Raw genomic sequence first — 17,272 nt, 5'->3', positions numbered from 1 at the left:
TCTCTCTTCTCTCTCTCTCTCTCTCTCTCTCTCCCCACCCCCCCCCACACACAAGGCAGCCTTTCCGTCCTTTTCATCCCCACCTTTCTGACTCCTCCATTCTTTCTGCACTCTTCCTTGATGTTCCCCAAGCCTTGGCTGAGGGAGGTTGATGTAGATATCCCATTTGTTCATCTATGGCTGAGAACTCAAGACATTTATCCTCAGCATTTTGACCAGTCATGAGTCTGGGCATTGACTTCAACTCACTGCAAAAAGAAAGTTCTCTGACCAAGGTTGAAAGTGACCAAAACCTATGGGAATAAACATAAATAGTTACGGCAATGTGACAATGTGACCATTTATCGAAACAGCACCCCTGGGACCTACAATTTCCCAAGATAAGGCTTATAGTACCAGACATGAAGTCACTCCCATGGGGTAGACCTCACAATCTAGTAAAAACTGTCTAGATGGTTCCCTCTGCAACCATCATGACAATGGTGCTTTCCTGGCAGGCCATGTTGTAGCCTACAGCGTGCTGAGTCTCTGATCACCTTTCCACCTCCAGCAGCCTGCAGAGCACCTTCCAGCTCTATGAGGACCAGGCCGCAGGGAGCTTTTCCTGGTCAGTTTGAGACTGACTTCTTGGAGTTTCTGCAGCCATGGTTGATGTCTTCCGTAACAGGGCCCTACTATTTAGTCATGATGTTTTGAGGACCTCCAGGGCCCACCTGACCAAGTGACTTGTAGCTTGGTCTCTGTGCCCAGCATTTGTGTTTCTGTGAGTGCCATTTTATGATGTACAAGTCCTGTCATGTGAAGGCAGACCATTGTGATTGGCAGGTACTGTTGTAGGAGTTAGCATGAGCCACTTTGCACATGATTTCCAGATGTGCAGTCTCAGCCATGTAAAACAGGGGCCATGCAAATTAGAGGAATTCCGCATGATCACATATCTGTCCTGGCCAAAGGCTCAGGTCCCAAATGTCAGGATGCAGTTCAGTGGCTACAGCACTCTGTGGCAGCAGTTTGGAATTCCTAGACCATGCCTGGGGACCAGCTCCCTTTTCTGATCTTTTATTAAGGCCTTCAACAATGAGCGCTTTACACATCTGCATTTTAAAGTGTCCATATGACAGTCATTTCCCTCTTCCTTAGGGCCCCTGGAGAGAATTTCACAGCTCTTTTGGGTGTCCCTCCTTACACTTCATAGTCCTTAAAGTGACTCACCATGGAGTGCCAATATGTTCTTCTTCCTGTCAGCTGGTGACATTTCTAGTTGGCAGGCTGGCATAGCACGAGGCCAATTCCATATCAGGTTAAAGAATCACATACATAGATGCATTGCATAGAACACGGAGCAGGGCCCGTGCAGGCTTCCGGCATTACCTGCCTCACTGCAATCCTGGCCACGCACCCCATGATTCGCTAAGTTGCCTTCACCTCATTTTCAGGAAAGAGTAAGCAGAAACCCAATGTGGAAATCAGAAGCAGATGAACACCCCTGTGAGGAGCTAGGCTTAGGCCAGCCCAGATTGTCAGCAGTGGTGGTCTGAGTCTAAGCCTGGGAATTTCAGGCCATGCTGCACATCAAAGGGTCACAGGGAGGCAGAGCATCAGGGACAAAGCCATCCCTAACCCAGTGCCTCTGGAAGAAAGCTTACCAGAATTCACAAACAATAAACCCAGACTTGGCTTATTAACCTTAGAATTAATTTGTTTCAAAGGATTAGGAAGATGCCTTTAATTTTTAGTTTTGAAAACTGACAGCCTGAGAGTAAAGCTAACGGGGATAATAATTACTGGTTTTTTTTTTTTTTTTTTTTTTTTTCCCTGACCAACAACATGTTCCTCTGGACTTGGGATGTAGTAAGTCCACATGAGTGCAGCTGGCTAGCAGGAGTGGAAGTCAGCTGTTCATCTTCCAGGCACTGCTTCCATGGAGCTGTCTGGTGGGTTGGACAGAGGAGACATTGTGCCCAGCTCTTGTCCTCTTCCCTGTGGATGGCAGACACCAAAGGAGTGGGAAGGCTGCTCTGATGGGAACTTTCCAGTTCTTCTATGCTGCACCAGCAATTAGCATGCTAATGTGCCCCAGAAGCCCCTCCTCCCGCCCAGAACAGGCACTGTAAGAGAAAAGTTGCACCACGGCAAGCTTATTTCAGTTTTTAGAACTAGTTCTAGAAGCAGGCTTACTTTGAAGACCCAACTTGATTATAATTTCTTTCACTGTGGGCCTTTCGAGTTTATTTATGGGTCTTGCCTTAACCAGGATGCCATTTAAACCATAGAGAAGAAATGAAGGTTGCTGCTTTCGACTGTTCCACCAGCCACATTTGGATACGACACCCAGACTAGGAGCCCACGGCTTGGCTTGGGCTGTGGCTAGTGACTATGAACTCCTTGTTCTAAGTCTAATGTTGATGGTATGAGCATGCGCAGTTTTCTGGGGCTAGGTCCTTGGCTTTAATGGTCAAGTTAAAGACCATTGACCAAAATGGTCTTTATTGAAGTAGTCATATTGAATGACTACTATTCAAGAGCAGAAAAGTGAAGTCTAGGAGAATCTACGATGTTTTGGGATTTGAAATAAGTGAGGGTGCTCACAGAAGCCACAAGATGAGGATGACTGAGGAATCTAACTTGGACTAGATCTCAGGATAGGTACACAGAATTATAATAGCAGGGGTTAGTAGCTGAGCTCAGACAGGAACCACCGATTCAAGCACTGAGAACTTAAGATGTAGAGTGGGTTCCTTTTTAAACTTTAGCATTTTGGTCTTTAAACATGGAATGAAAGGAGCAAATTCATGCGTGGACATGCTGGTGTTTTCATTACTAGGAACCAGCTCTGTCTTCCAATTCAAGTTAGTAAGCTTAATATTCAAGGACCCAAGGAACCAGCCAAGAGTTGGTTCCAGATAGAGTGAGGCAGCCCCTACCCTAGACATTTGAGCCAAGAAGGGCTCAACAGACATCAATGCTATTTCTTTGCAAGAGGCCTGACATTATTATGTACAGAGGCGATCAGAAAGATAATGCTACAGGGACAACAAAGATGGAAGACTACCTTGTCGTGTCTCCCGTGTCGTGTCTCGGTTGCCTTTCTGTTGCTGTGATAAAATACTAACAAAAGCAGACAGACACAACGGATTTGTCTCATAGTCCACCCCAGCAGGGAAGTCACTGTACCTCCAACTGGAAAAGCAGGAGAGATGAATATATGGGTGGCTCAGCTCATTTTCCCCATGTATACAGGCCAGGATCACAGACACCCACAGCAGATAGGTTGATTAACATAGTCATGCCTATAGGCCCATCTCCCAGGTGTGTCTGGGTTCTAGCCAGGTTACAGTTCACATTAATCACAAGCCATGAGCAGGAAAACCCACCTTCTATAAAGTAAGCTCCGTCTGTTGTGATGGCTTGCCAAGCTCACTGGATTCTCAGTCCGTGTGTTTGTGTGAGTTGCGGTGAGCACAGTTGGTAAGGAACCTTCCTCGGTAACGTCAAACCTTTCTTTCAGGAAGGTGAACGTTTGGGCAAATGTTCTGCGAGGGTGTTTTTCAAAAATGAAAAACCCAGACCGGCCGTTAATGTAACGTGTGCACGGCTCTTTGATAAAGTGAAGAGACAAGAGAAGGATTATCGGCTTTACAAGCAGATGAAGCAGTTGAAGACTCCTCTGCACAGCGTCAGCATACCTGGTATGATCAGTAACTGGGTTTCCTATGTCAGGAAAATATATGTATACACGTATGTATAAAATCACTGAACCCTAAAAAGAACGATTATTTACATTTGCACATCTGGACAGATGCTCAATTTCAGCTATGAATTGTGATGTGTCTCATTATTTAAACAAGGCTCAAGGGTGTCATGTTCTGTTCATCTCTACAATAGACTAATGCTACCCAAAGCTGAGTTGCGTTAGCTGACCATTTTGCATCCTAGAATGAGGACCCAAGAGCTGACTCTACAAATAAGAAACATAAGTTTTTGAAGAAAAAAAAAGTGTATATAGATTATAGTGCAGATTTCAGGGACGTCTAGAACCTGAGGTGACATTTCTAGTGTTTTGTTGTTTGCCTTAGGGCAGTTTAGCTGATAAGACACCCTGTGCCTGTGCTCAGCCCCTCTTCCCCAGGGCTGGCTGAGTGGCTGTCTGGGCCATTCTGGGCTGCTGCCGTAGGGGCCATATTTATCTCACTTCAGGTCAGCAGTTAATGGGCAGTGGAGCCGTCTCCAAGAGATGTGCCCTGCCCTCTGCAGTGACTCAGCTGGAGTGCAGCACAGCTCATTTATCTTGGCACTCAACAGAGTATGTGGGCAGCAGGAGACATTCAGCACTTACTGGCAAATCCAATTTCCCAAGCCACAAAAGTCATCTCTGGGTTTGCACTTGGGTAGGAGCTTGACCTCTGACCATTGCAGCACTCTCTATCCCACACTCTGTGCTCGTTTGCCCAGACACCCCTCAAATCCTAATCCACGCCTGAGAACTTCAGGCTCCATTCCTAACTGCATCTGCCCCCACTTACTGACACTAACTAAATACCAGCAATGAAGACTGCTGCTGACATTTCTAACCTAAGAGTCTCAAATGATTCTCACCCAATACTTCATTGACAACAGGACCAAATCTTGAGCCAAAGAACTACAAGAATTCAGAATATATTGTTGAAGATATTTATGCTGCTTGGAATAGAAATCCATAGTCACACGGGAGGCTTTATTTCCCCTTTCGGTTTGGGAAGTAGGGCTCATTTGCCCTTTTAAAAAAGATGTTTAATCATGTGTATATGTGTGTGTGTGTGCATGTGTGTGAATGTGCACATGTGAGTGGACACACCCATAGAGTTCAGACGAGGACAGCAGGTTCCCAGAGCTGGAGTTACAGGTGGTTGTAGGCTGTTTGATGTGGGTCTTTCTTCTGATAGAACAGTACAGGCTCTTAACCACTGGCACTGTGTAGGACTTTTTCTAGAAATAATTGCCACATTCTTATTAGCTTTGGGGTACTTTTCAGTAGAACCATTCATTTAGACCTTGTTCACTTACCAAGTTCTGTATATTCATAGGGGCCATACTACAGTCTACCAAAATTTGGCTACTATAAAAAGTAAAGATCCTGGGTCTGGAAAGATAGCTCAGTGACCAAGCATGGGGAACGGAGTTTGGATTTGGTCATCCCTGGAGGAAGCCAGATATCCCACAAACACCTTCTTCTGGCCTCCATGCACAGACCAGGACATACACACATACACAAGCAGAGATACACATGTGCCCACATGCAAAAATACATAAATAATTCAGTCACAGCGGAGGGTACTTCTCATCAACAAAATGTGAGTTCTGCTCTGACTCTAAATTCAGCAGCTGCTTCTCGGTTGATGCTGAGTGTTCAGGCAAGCAAAGTTATCTAATTAGGATCAAGGGTTGATTTACGAGACAGATACACCAAAGTCTGTGCGACGGCGGAACGGACCAGGGGCATCAGGCTGGACGTTCATGGAGCTCTAAGGTGAGCTGTATATTAATGACATCATGGTTTCTCGTATGTCCTTCCAGGGCATAGTCCTGCGTCACTGACTGAGCCAGGAGAAACCTTATTGAGGCAGTAGCCCTAGATTCTTAGACTGTACAAACTATCAAGAGGAGGTACAAAGTACAATTATTTTGTTTAAAAGACATGAACTTTTTTTTTTTTTTTTTTTTTTTGTTTTTTCGAGACAGGGTTTCTCTGTGTAGTCCTGGCTGTCCTGGAACTCACTCTGTAGCCCAGGCTGGCCTCGAACTCAGAANACTCACTCTGTAGCCCAGGCTGGCCTCGAACTCAGAAATCCGCCTGCCTCTGCCTCCCAAGTGCTGGGATTAAAGGCGTGCGCCACCACGCCCGGCTCAAAAGACATGAACTTTTGTTATAATGTTATGATTTAACAAATCACACACTATATTCCTACTTTGAGCTTCTGAAATGTATTTCTATTATTTGTTGGAAATATACTTTTGTTCAATATTATTACTCCTTTAATCTACTTATCCAGTTTTAAATGGAAAATGATTTTTTTGAGGAGCTACACATATCCATCCTGCCCTGTCTTGCTCTGAGCACTCACCCTGTCACATATCCTCACTGCTGACAGCATTTAGTGTGACTCTTTTGTCTCCCAGGGTAACGCATTTGGCTATCACACATCTAAAGCCACAGTAAGATAGAGTAAGTGTTGGTGGGCCACATGAAGAAAGTTTCAGTTACTGGAAAAGACAGGGCAAAGGTTGCCACAGCCCTGAGAGAGTGAATCACCGCAGAGGTGTTCCTGTCACTGTACAGGCTTTGCAGTCCTGCAGAACACATCCTGGAACCCTAATGGTTCAATGTCAAGGAGGAACTACATACAAGTGCATTCTTAAAACACCAGTAATTCTGCTAGACAGCAAAAGTCTGAAGCGTCTCTACAGTAACTGCCTCCAGCTCACGGCTCTCTGCTGACCAGCATGTCCTGGCAGGATGAACTGGGCAGAGTCACCCTGAGGAGTTGACAGAGTACGGCAGGGCACAGTTCTGAGAGTGCAGCACTTCGGTCTTAATGGAAGAGCATGATGTGACCAAGCCCTTAAAGCAATCGTGTGACAGTGGACGATGGCAGAGGAGGAAACCAAGGCTTTCAACTTTATTCTCAACAGGGTTTCTTCTAAAAGCAATTACCAAGTGCCAGGCCCCCAGAGCATGCATTACTTCTAATGTCTTCATGGTCTCTTCCAAACAGCCATGTGCGAGCCTTTGCCTGCCTACTGGCAGAGCATGAGTTCCTCTTACATCTGCAGTGAGACAATTTCCCTGTCTGCTCTACTGAGCATGAGACTTTCGCTTTATCAAATTCTATTTTTTACTTATTTTTGAGTTCTGTGAGTGGTGGTGGTGGGAGGCAGGCATGTGGAGTCTAGCTTTGTGGAGTCAGCTCTCCCCTTCCACCTCTGTGTGTGGTCCGAGGATTGAACTCAGGTTTTCTGGCTTGTATGGCAAGTCCTTTTCCTGACCCCCACATCCAACCTTCTCTTTCCACAACTTTCCACCCCACCAATTCTTATCTTTCCAAGCTCTCTCATCCAAGAATCTTTATTTAAAACTTTGTATTGTTCTGGGTGTGGGTGTTTTACCTGCATGCATGTCTGTTCACCGCACAGGTACAACACAATGGAGGCCAGGCAACATCAGATCCCTGAGGACTAGAGTTACACAAGGCTGTAAAGCTAGCAATGTGGGTGCTGGGAATGGAATCAGGGGCCTCTGGAAGAACAGCTCATCTCTTAACTGTTAAGCCATCTCTCCAGCCCGGGGTCTTTTCCCTTATATCCTGGATTCTGATTTCTCCAGCTTCTCCTATGCTTTTGACCATCAGTATCCTTCTCATCTCTGAAATCCTGCCCGAGGTGGTGCTCTGTTGTCCTTGTGCTTCATAGAGACATTGTCCTTTTCCTTCCTCTCTGTTCACTCTCCAAAAGGAGACTCTCTTCACATTGCTCAGCTTCAACCATTCCTGACTCATGTTCTACACTCTGCGTAACTGAAACTATTCCATCATCTACTTCTGTAGTTTTTCTTTTTTTTTTTTTTTTTTTTTTTTTTTTTTTTTGGTTTTTCGAGACAGGGTTTCTCTGTATAGCTCTGGCTGTCCTGGAACTCACTTTGTAGACCAGGCTGGCCTCGAACTCAGAAATCCACCTGCCTCTGCTCCCGAGTTCTGGGATTAAAGGCGTGCGCCACCACGCCCGGCTTGTAGTTTTTCTTAACCTCAGAATTCATACATCCAATACCAAACCTCTATGCTCCCTTCCCCCACAAGGGCCTTTAATTGTATTTCTCTTCTAGGGTTTATAGAAATGTGGTCATTGCCATCCCCATCTCTTAACATTTAGTAATTTGTCACTTCCTATGAAGTTGGCCTCCAGAAAACATCTGGGACCCATTCTGCTCTCTTCAAACTCAGTCAGCCACTCTTTCCGTGGGACTACTCCAACAGTTCCTCTAAGGTCTTAGACTTCAGTCTCCTCCTGTCTGTCCTGTACAGACCTAATACGGACACAGAGTCCATGCCCACTGATTCTGCACATGAGGGCATTCATAGTATGATTCCATTCATTTATGCCATTTTGAGACCAGCCTGAGTCTGAGCCTGCGATACCCTCCTTAGCTCACCCATCCTTCACTGCACTCCCCCCAAAAGGTGCCCCACAAGACTGGGATTCCAATCTCTGAAAGAAAACCTCATTCCTTTGGAGCCTTCCCCCACACTCTCCAGCCTAAAGAAACCTCACCACTGCCTGTTTGTCCTTCTGTTGTTTCTAAGAATGCATCAGCTGTGCCTCTAGGCCGCCCAAAGGCACCAACGTCATCGGGGAATAATCTCTGACTGGTGTATCACCATAGACCAGACATCTCTGGTTTACCAACCAATAGGATTTATGCTAAAATTAACTTTACCTGAAGAACGGTTCCTAATCCGCTTGCCCTATTGTGGTACTGCGTTGCCGGCAGGCCATAACAGAGGCTGTCTCCACCAACCCTTGCACAATGGCGATCTGTGACATCATCTTAGAAACTAATCACTAAAGTCTGACATTCTAAAAGTAATTAACCATTGTATCCTTACCTCTTGAAGTCTGATATTGAGTGGGTTTAAGTGTTTGTTGAATTAAAAAAAAAAAGGTTCAGAAACGAATGGCCCAGGAAAAATCCATCCAATTTTTTTAATGCATTCAAACAGTGACTGGAGAGCCACTCACCAATAGTTAGTTTTAAAGCCAATAATTAAAGGGCATGATGGCATCGACTCTCAGGCCAAGTCAGCATGTAACAAGAAGATGCTGGTGGACTTTTTCACTAAGTTAATGTTTTCTCAACTATCATATGTCTAGATTAATGTTTAATATTGCTGTAGCATTGGTTTGTTTGTGCATAGTGCTACAAATTACCATTAAGTTTCTACTATTAGCATAGCAAGCTGGAGCACAGGAGCCATCTTAACCACATGCCCCAATCAGGATACTGCTGTGAGATGATCCAATACCACACTCCTGACGTCATTACCCAAGTCCCTCAGATTTTGTCTTAAAAAGGTCTTAGTACAAATGTGCCTCTTTCTTCTCTCAGACAGTCATGGACACATTGATAACTCACTGAGACCCCTGTGGGACTTGGCTTTCCTCGGCAGCTCGTACGTGATGTGGGAGAAGACAACCCAGTTTCTACACTACTACTTGGTCCAGCTCAGCAGTGTGGAGCGGCTGGTAAGAACCTGACCATTAGCTGGGCCAGCCGAGCTGCAGGGCGCCCAGTGCTCTGGGCTGAACGGATGGGAATGGTGACCGTCATGGCGAGAGTTTTACTTACATTTCATTCATTCAGCAAATGTCAGAGTGACTGCAATGGTCCAGGTATTGTTTTAGGGATTGAGGAGGCAGCAGTGAACAAAACCACATTTGTTGACTTGAATAATAAGAGCATTCTAGAAAAGAAAAAAAAAAGCCAAATAAAGAGTTAAAGAGATGAATATGTATATGTATCAAACGGTGATGGGAAGTGCCATGGTGGGAAAAATAAAAGTGGGGTGAAGGAAATACAGGATCCTGAAAGACAACTTACGTAGTGAAGTAAGGCTAATGGTACCAGAGCTGGCACTGGAGCGGAAGCCAAAAGGCACAAAGAGCAAGAGAAGGGAATCTGAGACAGGAAACCTCCCTCGCCAGCAGGGCTGCTGATGGATGGAAGGAGCAGCAAGGCTTGTTTGGCTCTACAGAGTGAGCAGAGAGTCTGCAGGAAATGAGATGAAATGGCAGGGAGTGGAGGGTGTCTGTCTGGATGTGTCATGGGTCCAGGCTTGCCTATATCCTATTAGCAGATGTGATTTCCCCAGGGTCTTTCTGGCTCCACTCTGAGAACAGACTACCATGAAACAAGGGAGGAAGCAGGAAGGCTTGCTGGTGGCTTGGACTAGCGGGGTAGCAATGGAGATTGAGGATTCAGGTGGACTGGCAATCTTGGTTATAGGTTGTTTGAGAACATCAGAAAATGGTAAGAGGTAAAGGACGAGTCTTAGGCCTGAACCTGGAAGCAGCGTCTCTATTCCTTGATTAGAAAAGACATCAAGAACAGGTTTAGGGAAGCTGTCTTGATTTGTGGCAAGAAGACAATTTGTACAGTCATCTTACCATAGAGGTTTGTGTTTAAGAGACAGGCATGGATGACTGTAATCATGCTGTGATGATGGTGTTTAAAACCACTGACTGGGAGAGACCAGAAGTGGTGGTCTACATAGAGTTACATAAGATTTAGTCTCGTATTCTTCCTACCTCAGATCTGGCAGCACAGAGTCCACCTGGGAGGCAGACACCAGCAGCCAGACACTAGTCACAGATGACACTAACCAGTCTCACTAGATGACACTAGCCAGTCTCAGTTCCCGGGTATCCATCATGTCCTCTCAGAGAACAGAGGCCTGAGTCAAGGGTGAGGATGGGAGGAATGTGGGGAATGTGAGGTGGACTCTGCTGGTTAAGGTGGGGGTCTGTGGTTAATGTGAGGATCTGCGCAAGGGCTTGTTAGCAGGGAGAAGTAGGCAAACAGTTGCCTTTAACCAGGGCTGGGAATTTTCTCAGGTACGTGATATTGGAAGAGAGGGCTTTTTCCAGAGTAAAAGCCAAACCAGCTGTAAGAAGTCCTTACTAACAGGAAACATCTTCACTATTTACCCATGAGGGATCATCAGTATTTTCTGAGGAACTTGCCAAACATTTGGCATTTTTAACGCTAATAATAATTTTGTCTGCTCTCCAAAGACCATTGTAAAACAGGCATCAAACAGAACTTAAGTTTTTTTTTTCCCCTTTTTTACTGATCTTTTTAGAGAGTGCTTTTAAACAGCAATTACCCTCTGATTGATTATTACTATGTAATAAGGCAGGGACTTCTGTTAAGTCTCCCCAATCTCTCTAACAGGGCGATGGAGCTGATAAAGGCAAGACAGCTCAGGGGCAGGAAGTGAGTGTGAGGCGGGGTGGCTATCACTCCCCCTCCCCAAACTTTCTGGATGAGAATTATTACCTGAATTTTCAGGGTTCAACTTACCCGCTAGTGCAGTGGTATAAGGAAATACAAACTTCTGAACGTACAGCCCTATATGAACAAGACCCACTGTCACACAGCCACTGCTATTTCCCTAGACCTGAAGACCAAATGGCTTTCCCAATACCAGGGACGGTGCCAAGAACAGGGGAGTACATCAGCTAAGGACAATGGGGATAAGGGCTCTCACTGTACCCCAGCCTTTGTGATGACTTGACAAAAGGAAAACTACACGTTATTCTGACTCCAACCTACCTGTACCACATCTTGTAACCACTCTTATAACTATAATCTTTTCGAAACCTAATTTTTAGTGAGGGCAGTGGGAAAGAAAGGATACAGGGGAAGTGGACTCGTTTAGAAAGGTTCTTTGGAGAAACTCCGGCTGTGTTGTCTGGAAATGGGCAGTTCAGTTCACAGGTTGGCAGGGGCAGCTCGATCCACTGGTAAACACTTCACGAATATACCATAAGCCCAGTTCGGTAGAGTCAGGATAGCAAACACGGATCAGCAGTGGTGGCACTACTTAGCAGAGACAGCCAGGCCTCAGCCTTGGCCCTAGTCAGCAGGAAGAACCAGGAGGGACACCATGAGAAGTTCTCGGTTGTGCTTTTCTCAGTGAAGTGAACATCATCAAAGATGTGTGACCCCACAAGGGCTACACAGCTAGCTCTATAAGCAAGCCTAGCTCAGCCTCTGTCACTGTCCCTGGAGTCCTATTTATACCCTCCAAACATCATGTATCCTCCATGTGTCTTGCCACACCATGTGTCTTGCCTCAGCATGTGCAGCTGTCTCAGCTGACATCACTCTGCCAATCAGCCCAAGTCCTCGGAAGCAGCAAGAAGCTGCAGCATGCTACCCAAAGTTTTTGTTGTTGTTGTTGTGTGTGTGTGTGCGCGCGCGTGCGCGCGCGCGCATTTCTCTCTATGGACTCCCAACAAATGCAGTCCAACTACGCAATGTAAGACAGACATACATGTGTGTTGTTAGTGAGGAATCCTTCATCACGTGTCCTTTCACAAGCTTGCTTTCTCCTGTGTCTGCTTCAGTGAAACGTTCCTTCACGGGTCTGCCTTAGTCTTTCACCTGTGTCCTTCACGTTTGTCCCAGCGAAACACCATCCAACTGACTTTCCAAAGAACCCTTAAATTTCCACTTCACACTCAAAAGTATCTAACCCTAACCCTAAGTATCTACCAGGCTGCCACTCACGATTAGTCAGCTCCAGACTTTATTCCAGCTCGTGGACTCCCTCCACTGACCCCAGATACGTAACAGAGATGACCTCACCAGCCGTATCTACTCTGCTGAGAAGTCTCTTTTTGATCACGTATATTAATAGCATAAGCCTACTTACTCTACTAAAACCACATTGATGCTATTAGGGCTCAGTCTCTCCCTTTAGGAGATGGAGGGGACATGGGGGAGGGTCGGAAAAATGGGGCTCCTTCATGGCTTCCAGGAAGATTAAAGTGCTACGTTACAGAAATAAAATAATAATAATAAATCACCATCAATCTGGGATATAAGCACTTGGCATTGTGATAATTTGAAGAGAAGCCAAAGAGGTTATTTCTGAATAATATTAAAAATAATGACTTCTTGGCAGGGCTTGACATGGTGAGCGCAGACTGCGAGGTATACTGTTTACCTCTGCAGTTCTGTAGCAAGCTGTGCTTTGGGCTTGGTTTCAAGGGCCCATCCTTCTGAAGGAAGGGTGCATACAGGCATCAATGCAAAGCTTGCTTCAATAGCGTTAGAAAGGAGCATCGTAGGCACAGCAGACTATAATTAACTTACACATTTAACATGGGTAATACCTTTCTTTTTGTCATTGCTGGGGAATGAACCTATGGCTTCCCCCACGTGAGGCAGGCTCCCTGAATTACGCAGAGCCTAGGCACTACTCTGTGGTTTGAACAAAGCAGGTTATTAAGTCAAGTTGCAGTTCTATTAGCTATGTAAAGCCCAGCCTGTTTTTACCTAAAACTTGAAGACTACCATAATTTCATTAAAAAAAAAAATGACGCTTTTAAATCCAGGCATGGTAGTTCTTGCCTTTAGTCTCATTATTTAGGAGGTAAAAGCAGGAAGGTTAGGAGTTCAAGACCCACCTCAGCTACAGAGTGCCAGGCCAGCGTGGGCTACATAAGACTGTATCCAAAGATACACACATTAAAAAAAAAGTGTTATTTTCAAAAGGAGAATAAGAAAGCACTGCCTTGAAAAGATGTCTGTAAGTAAAAATAGTTTTAAAGGTTTAAGAACTCCTGGGAAAGCCGGGCCTTGAGAAAAAGTACAGGCAGCAGCTGTCTGTGACAGGGGTCCACGGATGGGCAGCTTAGGAGATGACTATCTGTTCCTCCCGATGAAAAAAGTCATTAGATGAGGGCCAAGCAAGGCCAAGTACACACCTCCAAATGATACAAACTGACAGCCCCTTGCCTCTGTGGGCGTGGCTCAAGCACAGTATTTGTTCATAAGCCTCACACATTCTCTGATGTGCTTTATGCCTAGTTTGCCCAGGTACAGTATAAAGGCTCCATCAATTGCTATTCTGTTCTATTTAGGGAACAGCAACAAAAAAAAACATGCCTGCACATGTTCAGAATTTATATTTTCTATTCTTGGTTGCACAGCCCACAGACACAGAAGGGTAACTGTCAAAGAAGTGCTGGTAACTTATTCTCTAATGAAAGACGGTTTTCCCTGGTGAGTTCTGATTGTGTGGCTTGTGCCTCGGTTGTTTGAACACCCCTGTGTATACTATCCTGCCAGGCCAGAGAGAAACCTACCCAACAATGCGAGAAAAGTCACCGCACAAGAGCATCTGTGATATATCTGCCCCTCTTGCACCTTCCTCTAATAGCCCTCTCCTCACCTAGTGCAGACAAGGCCCAACATCAAGTCCTTTTACATCATCAGCCCTTCATATCCTTTAGTAGTTTCATTAAAAACTTGGTAGAAGGGGCGGGGGGAGACTTTTGGGATAGCACTGGAGATGTGAATGAAGAAAGTACCTAATAAAAAATATTAAAAAAAAATAACTTGGTAGAAGATTGGAGCTATATTCTAAAGACCAAAAGTTTTTTAAAAATCCTATTTTTGCTAGTAAAGTACCCTTGATCTATAAAAATAAGAAATACAAAATATTAACTAGGAAATTGACTATTAAAAAAGTTTATAAAAAAACAAAAAGTGTGTGGGGACAAATGCCCACCAGCCAAAACATATTTAACATACTGGTTTTAACATTATGGAAGGGCTTCGTGCAGCACATATGAAGGACACGGAGGCTGGAGTCAGACCTAGATCTGAATCCTGTAAGACAGAAGAATCACAGGAGACCATGCATCCACTGCGGGGCGCGCCATCTGGCCCGTGGCAGGCCCCGTAGAAAGCGTGCTTTTCTCCAGTCTCTCGGAGTAGAGCACAGCGGTCGGTCACATGAGAGTAACTAGGTCACTAAGATTGCCAGCACATTCTCCTTATCCTCCCAGACTTCAGACTTTAGCCAAACCCATACATACCAGAGAGAAAAGGCCTTTCACCAGACTTCCATGGAACTGAGTGACAGGATCTGTGACTTCTAGAACTTAAGGCCGCAGCATCACCACGGTGTTTCAGCAGAAGCTATAAGGCACCACCCACTGGGGTCACATGACACAGCCTCAAGAATCCTGAGCTTACAGAATCCCACCGTGTTGGTTATACTAACGTTTTCCTTTCTCTAGAAAACGGATGATGACAGCATCGATTTTGACTTCACTGTTCTACTTCATGAATTCTCCACACAGGTAAGATGCAAAGTTGTGTATCGAATTGTTTTTATTTTAAGTTCTTCAAGTTTATAATATGTATTCCTTTGCCTCCTAGGAAATCATTCCCTGCCGTATTCACTTGGTCTGGTACCCAGGGAAACCCCTTAAAGTAAATTACCATTGTCAAGAGCAACAGAGCCCAGAAGAAGCCTCTGGAACTGTGGAAGCATCAGCTATGGCACCGACAGAGTTCAATAATTTCTAAAGAGAAGAAATGATCTGCTTCTATTATATTCTAAACAACACGACTCCACTAGCCAACGTCATCACTCCTGTATAAAAGCAGAGGTCCAGACGTTCCAGCAACCCAGTAGGCAAGCTTGCAGTCAGAAGCAGATGTTCAGAAGTGCTGCCTTGTTTCTCACCTGACCCACGGTGGTGCTGAACGCCACGAGCATGCGCACTTACCTGATTGGGCTCAGCAGGCTCAGCACATCCACCACATAGCAGATGGATCAACAATTGCTTTGGGAAAAGGTTTCGTCTTTTTTGTTTTGAGTTTGTATTTTTCATTACTCTGGACATATTGTGGTTATTTTATGTTGCTAAATTGTTCTTATTTTGTCAACTTTTCTTTTTTCAGTGAAAGTAAATGGTAGCGAAATATTAACTGCTAATCTCAGGCAAATATTTCCTTTTAGCGTGATACCCACTTTCGAATAAGTGTTTATATTTCTAAGTAATAAAATGTGTTTGTAAGCTTTGGTATGGATGTAAAATTTGAGCTAACCTGGAATTAAATCAAATCCCAATGTTGATTCAAACCTTATAAATAGCACTGTCTCTACTGTCTCACATGATAAAAGCTGCAAACACACATTTAAAGGAACATTGATATAGCTCACCAAGTACCAGATACTTATTTTTATTCATCAGGAAAACTAGGACCCAGTGTTGGCGTAAATAATCTATAAAAGCCAACATAATATATAACGATCAAATTGAGTGACAAATCTCCTCAGGGCGGGAAGAACTCATCCAGGGAATGTCGCCATCGCTCGCCTCTCACAATTATTAAAATTTAATGGAACATTTATGTCATTGTCTTAAACCCTTGAGCCAGGTTCTTGGGCCACTGACTGATTGGGAGGCATCAGCCTTAAAATAAAAAAGCACCCAGAAGCAGCCTTACGACGGATGAGGTCATGTCCCAGTCTGCCCACCTAGAGTTGAAATACCAGAGGCTTGAAATGCAGTTAGTACACCTGACCTAAACAGCCCAGTTTAGCGACATCATAGACTGCTGTTCACCCTAATGATCATGTGGCTGGCAGAGCTGTGTCCAGCTGCTACTGTCCCAAATTCTCAGAGTCTCAGATAGTATATTCCGAAGTGAGACCAAAATTGTCTAAGTGGATTTCCAGAGAGAACACAGTTTTCTTATCACTGTCAAGGCAATTACTAAAAATGGATCCTAACACTTAGCCTGCACCATTAGATAATGAGGAAGTTTACTGTGCAGATAAAGATGATATTCATTCTTTTCAACAAGTGCTAAATCCTCTCCATAATCCTTGAAGGAGGCACAGAAGCTCTCCCACCTGGGCAACAGTGAAGACCAAGTACTCTTTAAAGATACCCAAGAAGCAATATAGAATGACTGCGTTGAGCCAAACTCAAGCCAACAGACAGGTTTCCTAACCCAAGTTCCCTAAACGACCTTTCAACAGAGATCCTATGAGCACTATGGACATTATAGCGCGCTGCTGTCCTAAGAATGCTAACTGTTCTTTTAACAGCCTCCTATAAGGTATTTCAGCTTTAGCATTTTAACATATGGAATCTTAAATCTGGCAGTCACCAAAAAAGAGTGAATTGTGACATGTTGGAATGATCCCAATTGCAGAAGGTAGCTCTTTGCATTGCTGAAACAACACATTATACCAGTGAAGTATTTCTTACTTTCAAAAGACATTCTCCATGATCTTACAAGTGACCATAATTTAGACAACATAACCCTTCAACAGACTAACTTTGGTATAGAGTGTTAAGAGGAACCGCATGCAAAGCCCACACCGCTAAAACTCTCTCGGCACCATGGCCAGCTCAGCTTTCCTAACAGACTGCTAAGGATGTGAGCTGGACTTCATTAACATTGATTTCACTGGCTAACAACAGAGCAAGGACTTCATTTGCATCGGCATAAAGTAAACCCTGAACTCCCCAAGCCCTGTTTGGGTTAGGATTGTAAATTCTGAGTCACCGAGCCAGCCACAGTTGTGTTTAGCATTACATGCACTGAAGGGCTCCACAACCTTCGGAATTTCAAGATGTATCAAAAGTAGCACCAGGACTTTTATTCCTCTCAGTTTCAACTTTTCATACATGAGTGATACATTTT

The 17,272-nt window shown here is 44.6% G+C and overlaps 1 protein-coding gene across 1 annotated transcript in view; it reads left to right on the top strand.

The window, feature by feature from the left end:
- Nucleotides 1-15,700, top strand: part of Rarres1 (retinoic acid receptor responder 1) — a 35,326-nt gene extending 19,626 nt beyond the window's left edge. The window contains exons 3-6 of the mRNA XM_021158372.2: nucleotides 3,509-3,689; nucleotides 9,137-9,273; nucleotides 14,845-14,907; nucleotides 14,987-15,700. Of these exons, the coding sequence (XP_021014031.1) occupies nucleotides 3,509-3,689; nucleotides 9,137-9,273; nucleotides 14,845-14,907; nucleotides 14,987-15,136 (531 nt within the window). The 3' untranslated portion in view covers nucleotides 15,137-15,700. The remainder of the gene's footprint in view (nucleotides 1-3,508; nucleotides 3,690-9,136; nucleotides 9,274-14,844; nucleotides 14,908-14,986) is intronic.
- Nucleotides 15,701-17,272: the final 1,572 nt, after the last annotated feature.

This window comes from Mus caroli, chromosome 3 (assembly GCF_900094665.2).
Source record: "Mus caroli chromosome 3, CAROLI_EIJ_v1.1, whole genome shotgun sequence".
Classification (NCBI taxonomy): domain Eukaryota; kingdom Metazoa; phylum Chordata; class Mammalia; order Rodentia; family Muridae; genus Mus; species Mus caroli.
This window is presented reverse-complemented; position numbering and strand designations above follow the sequence as displayed.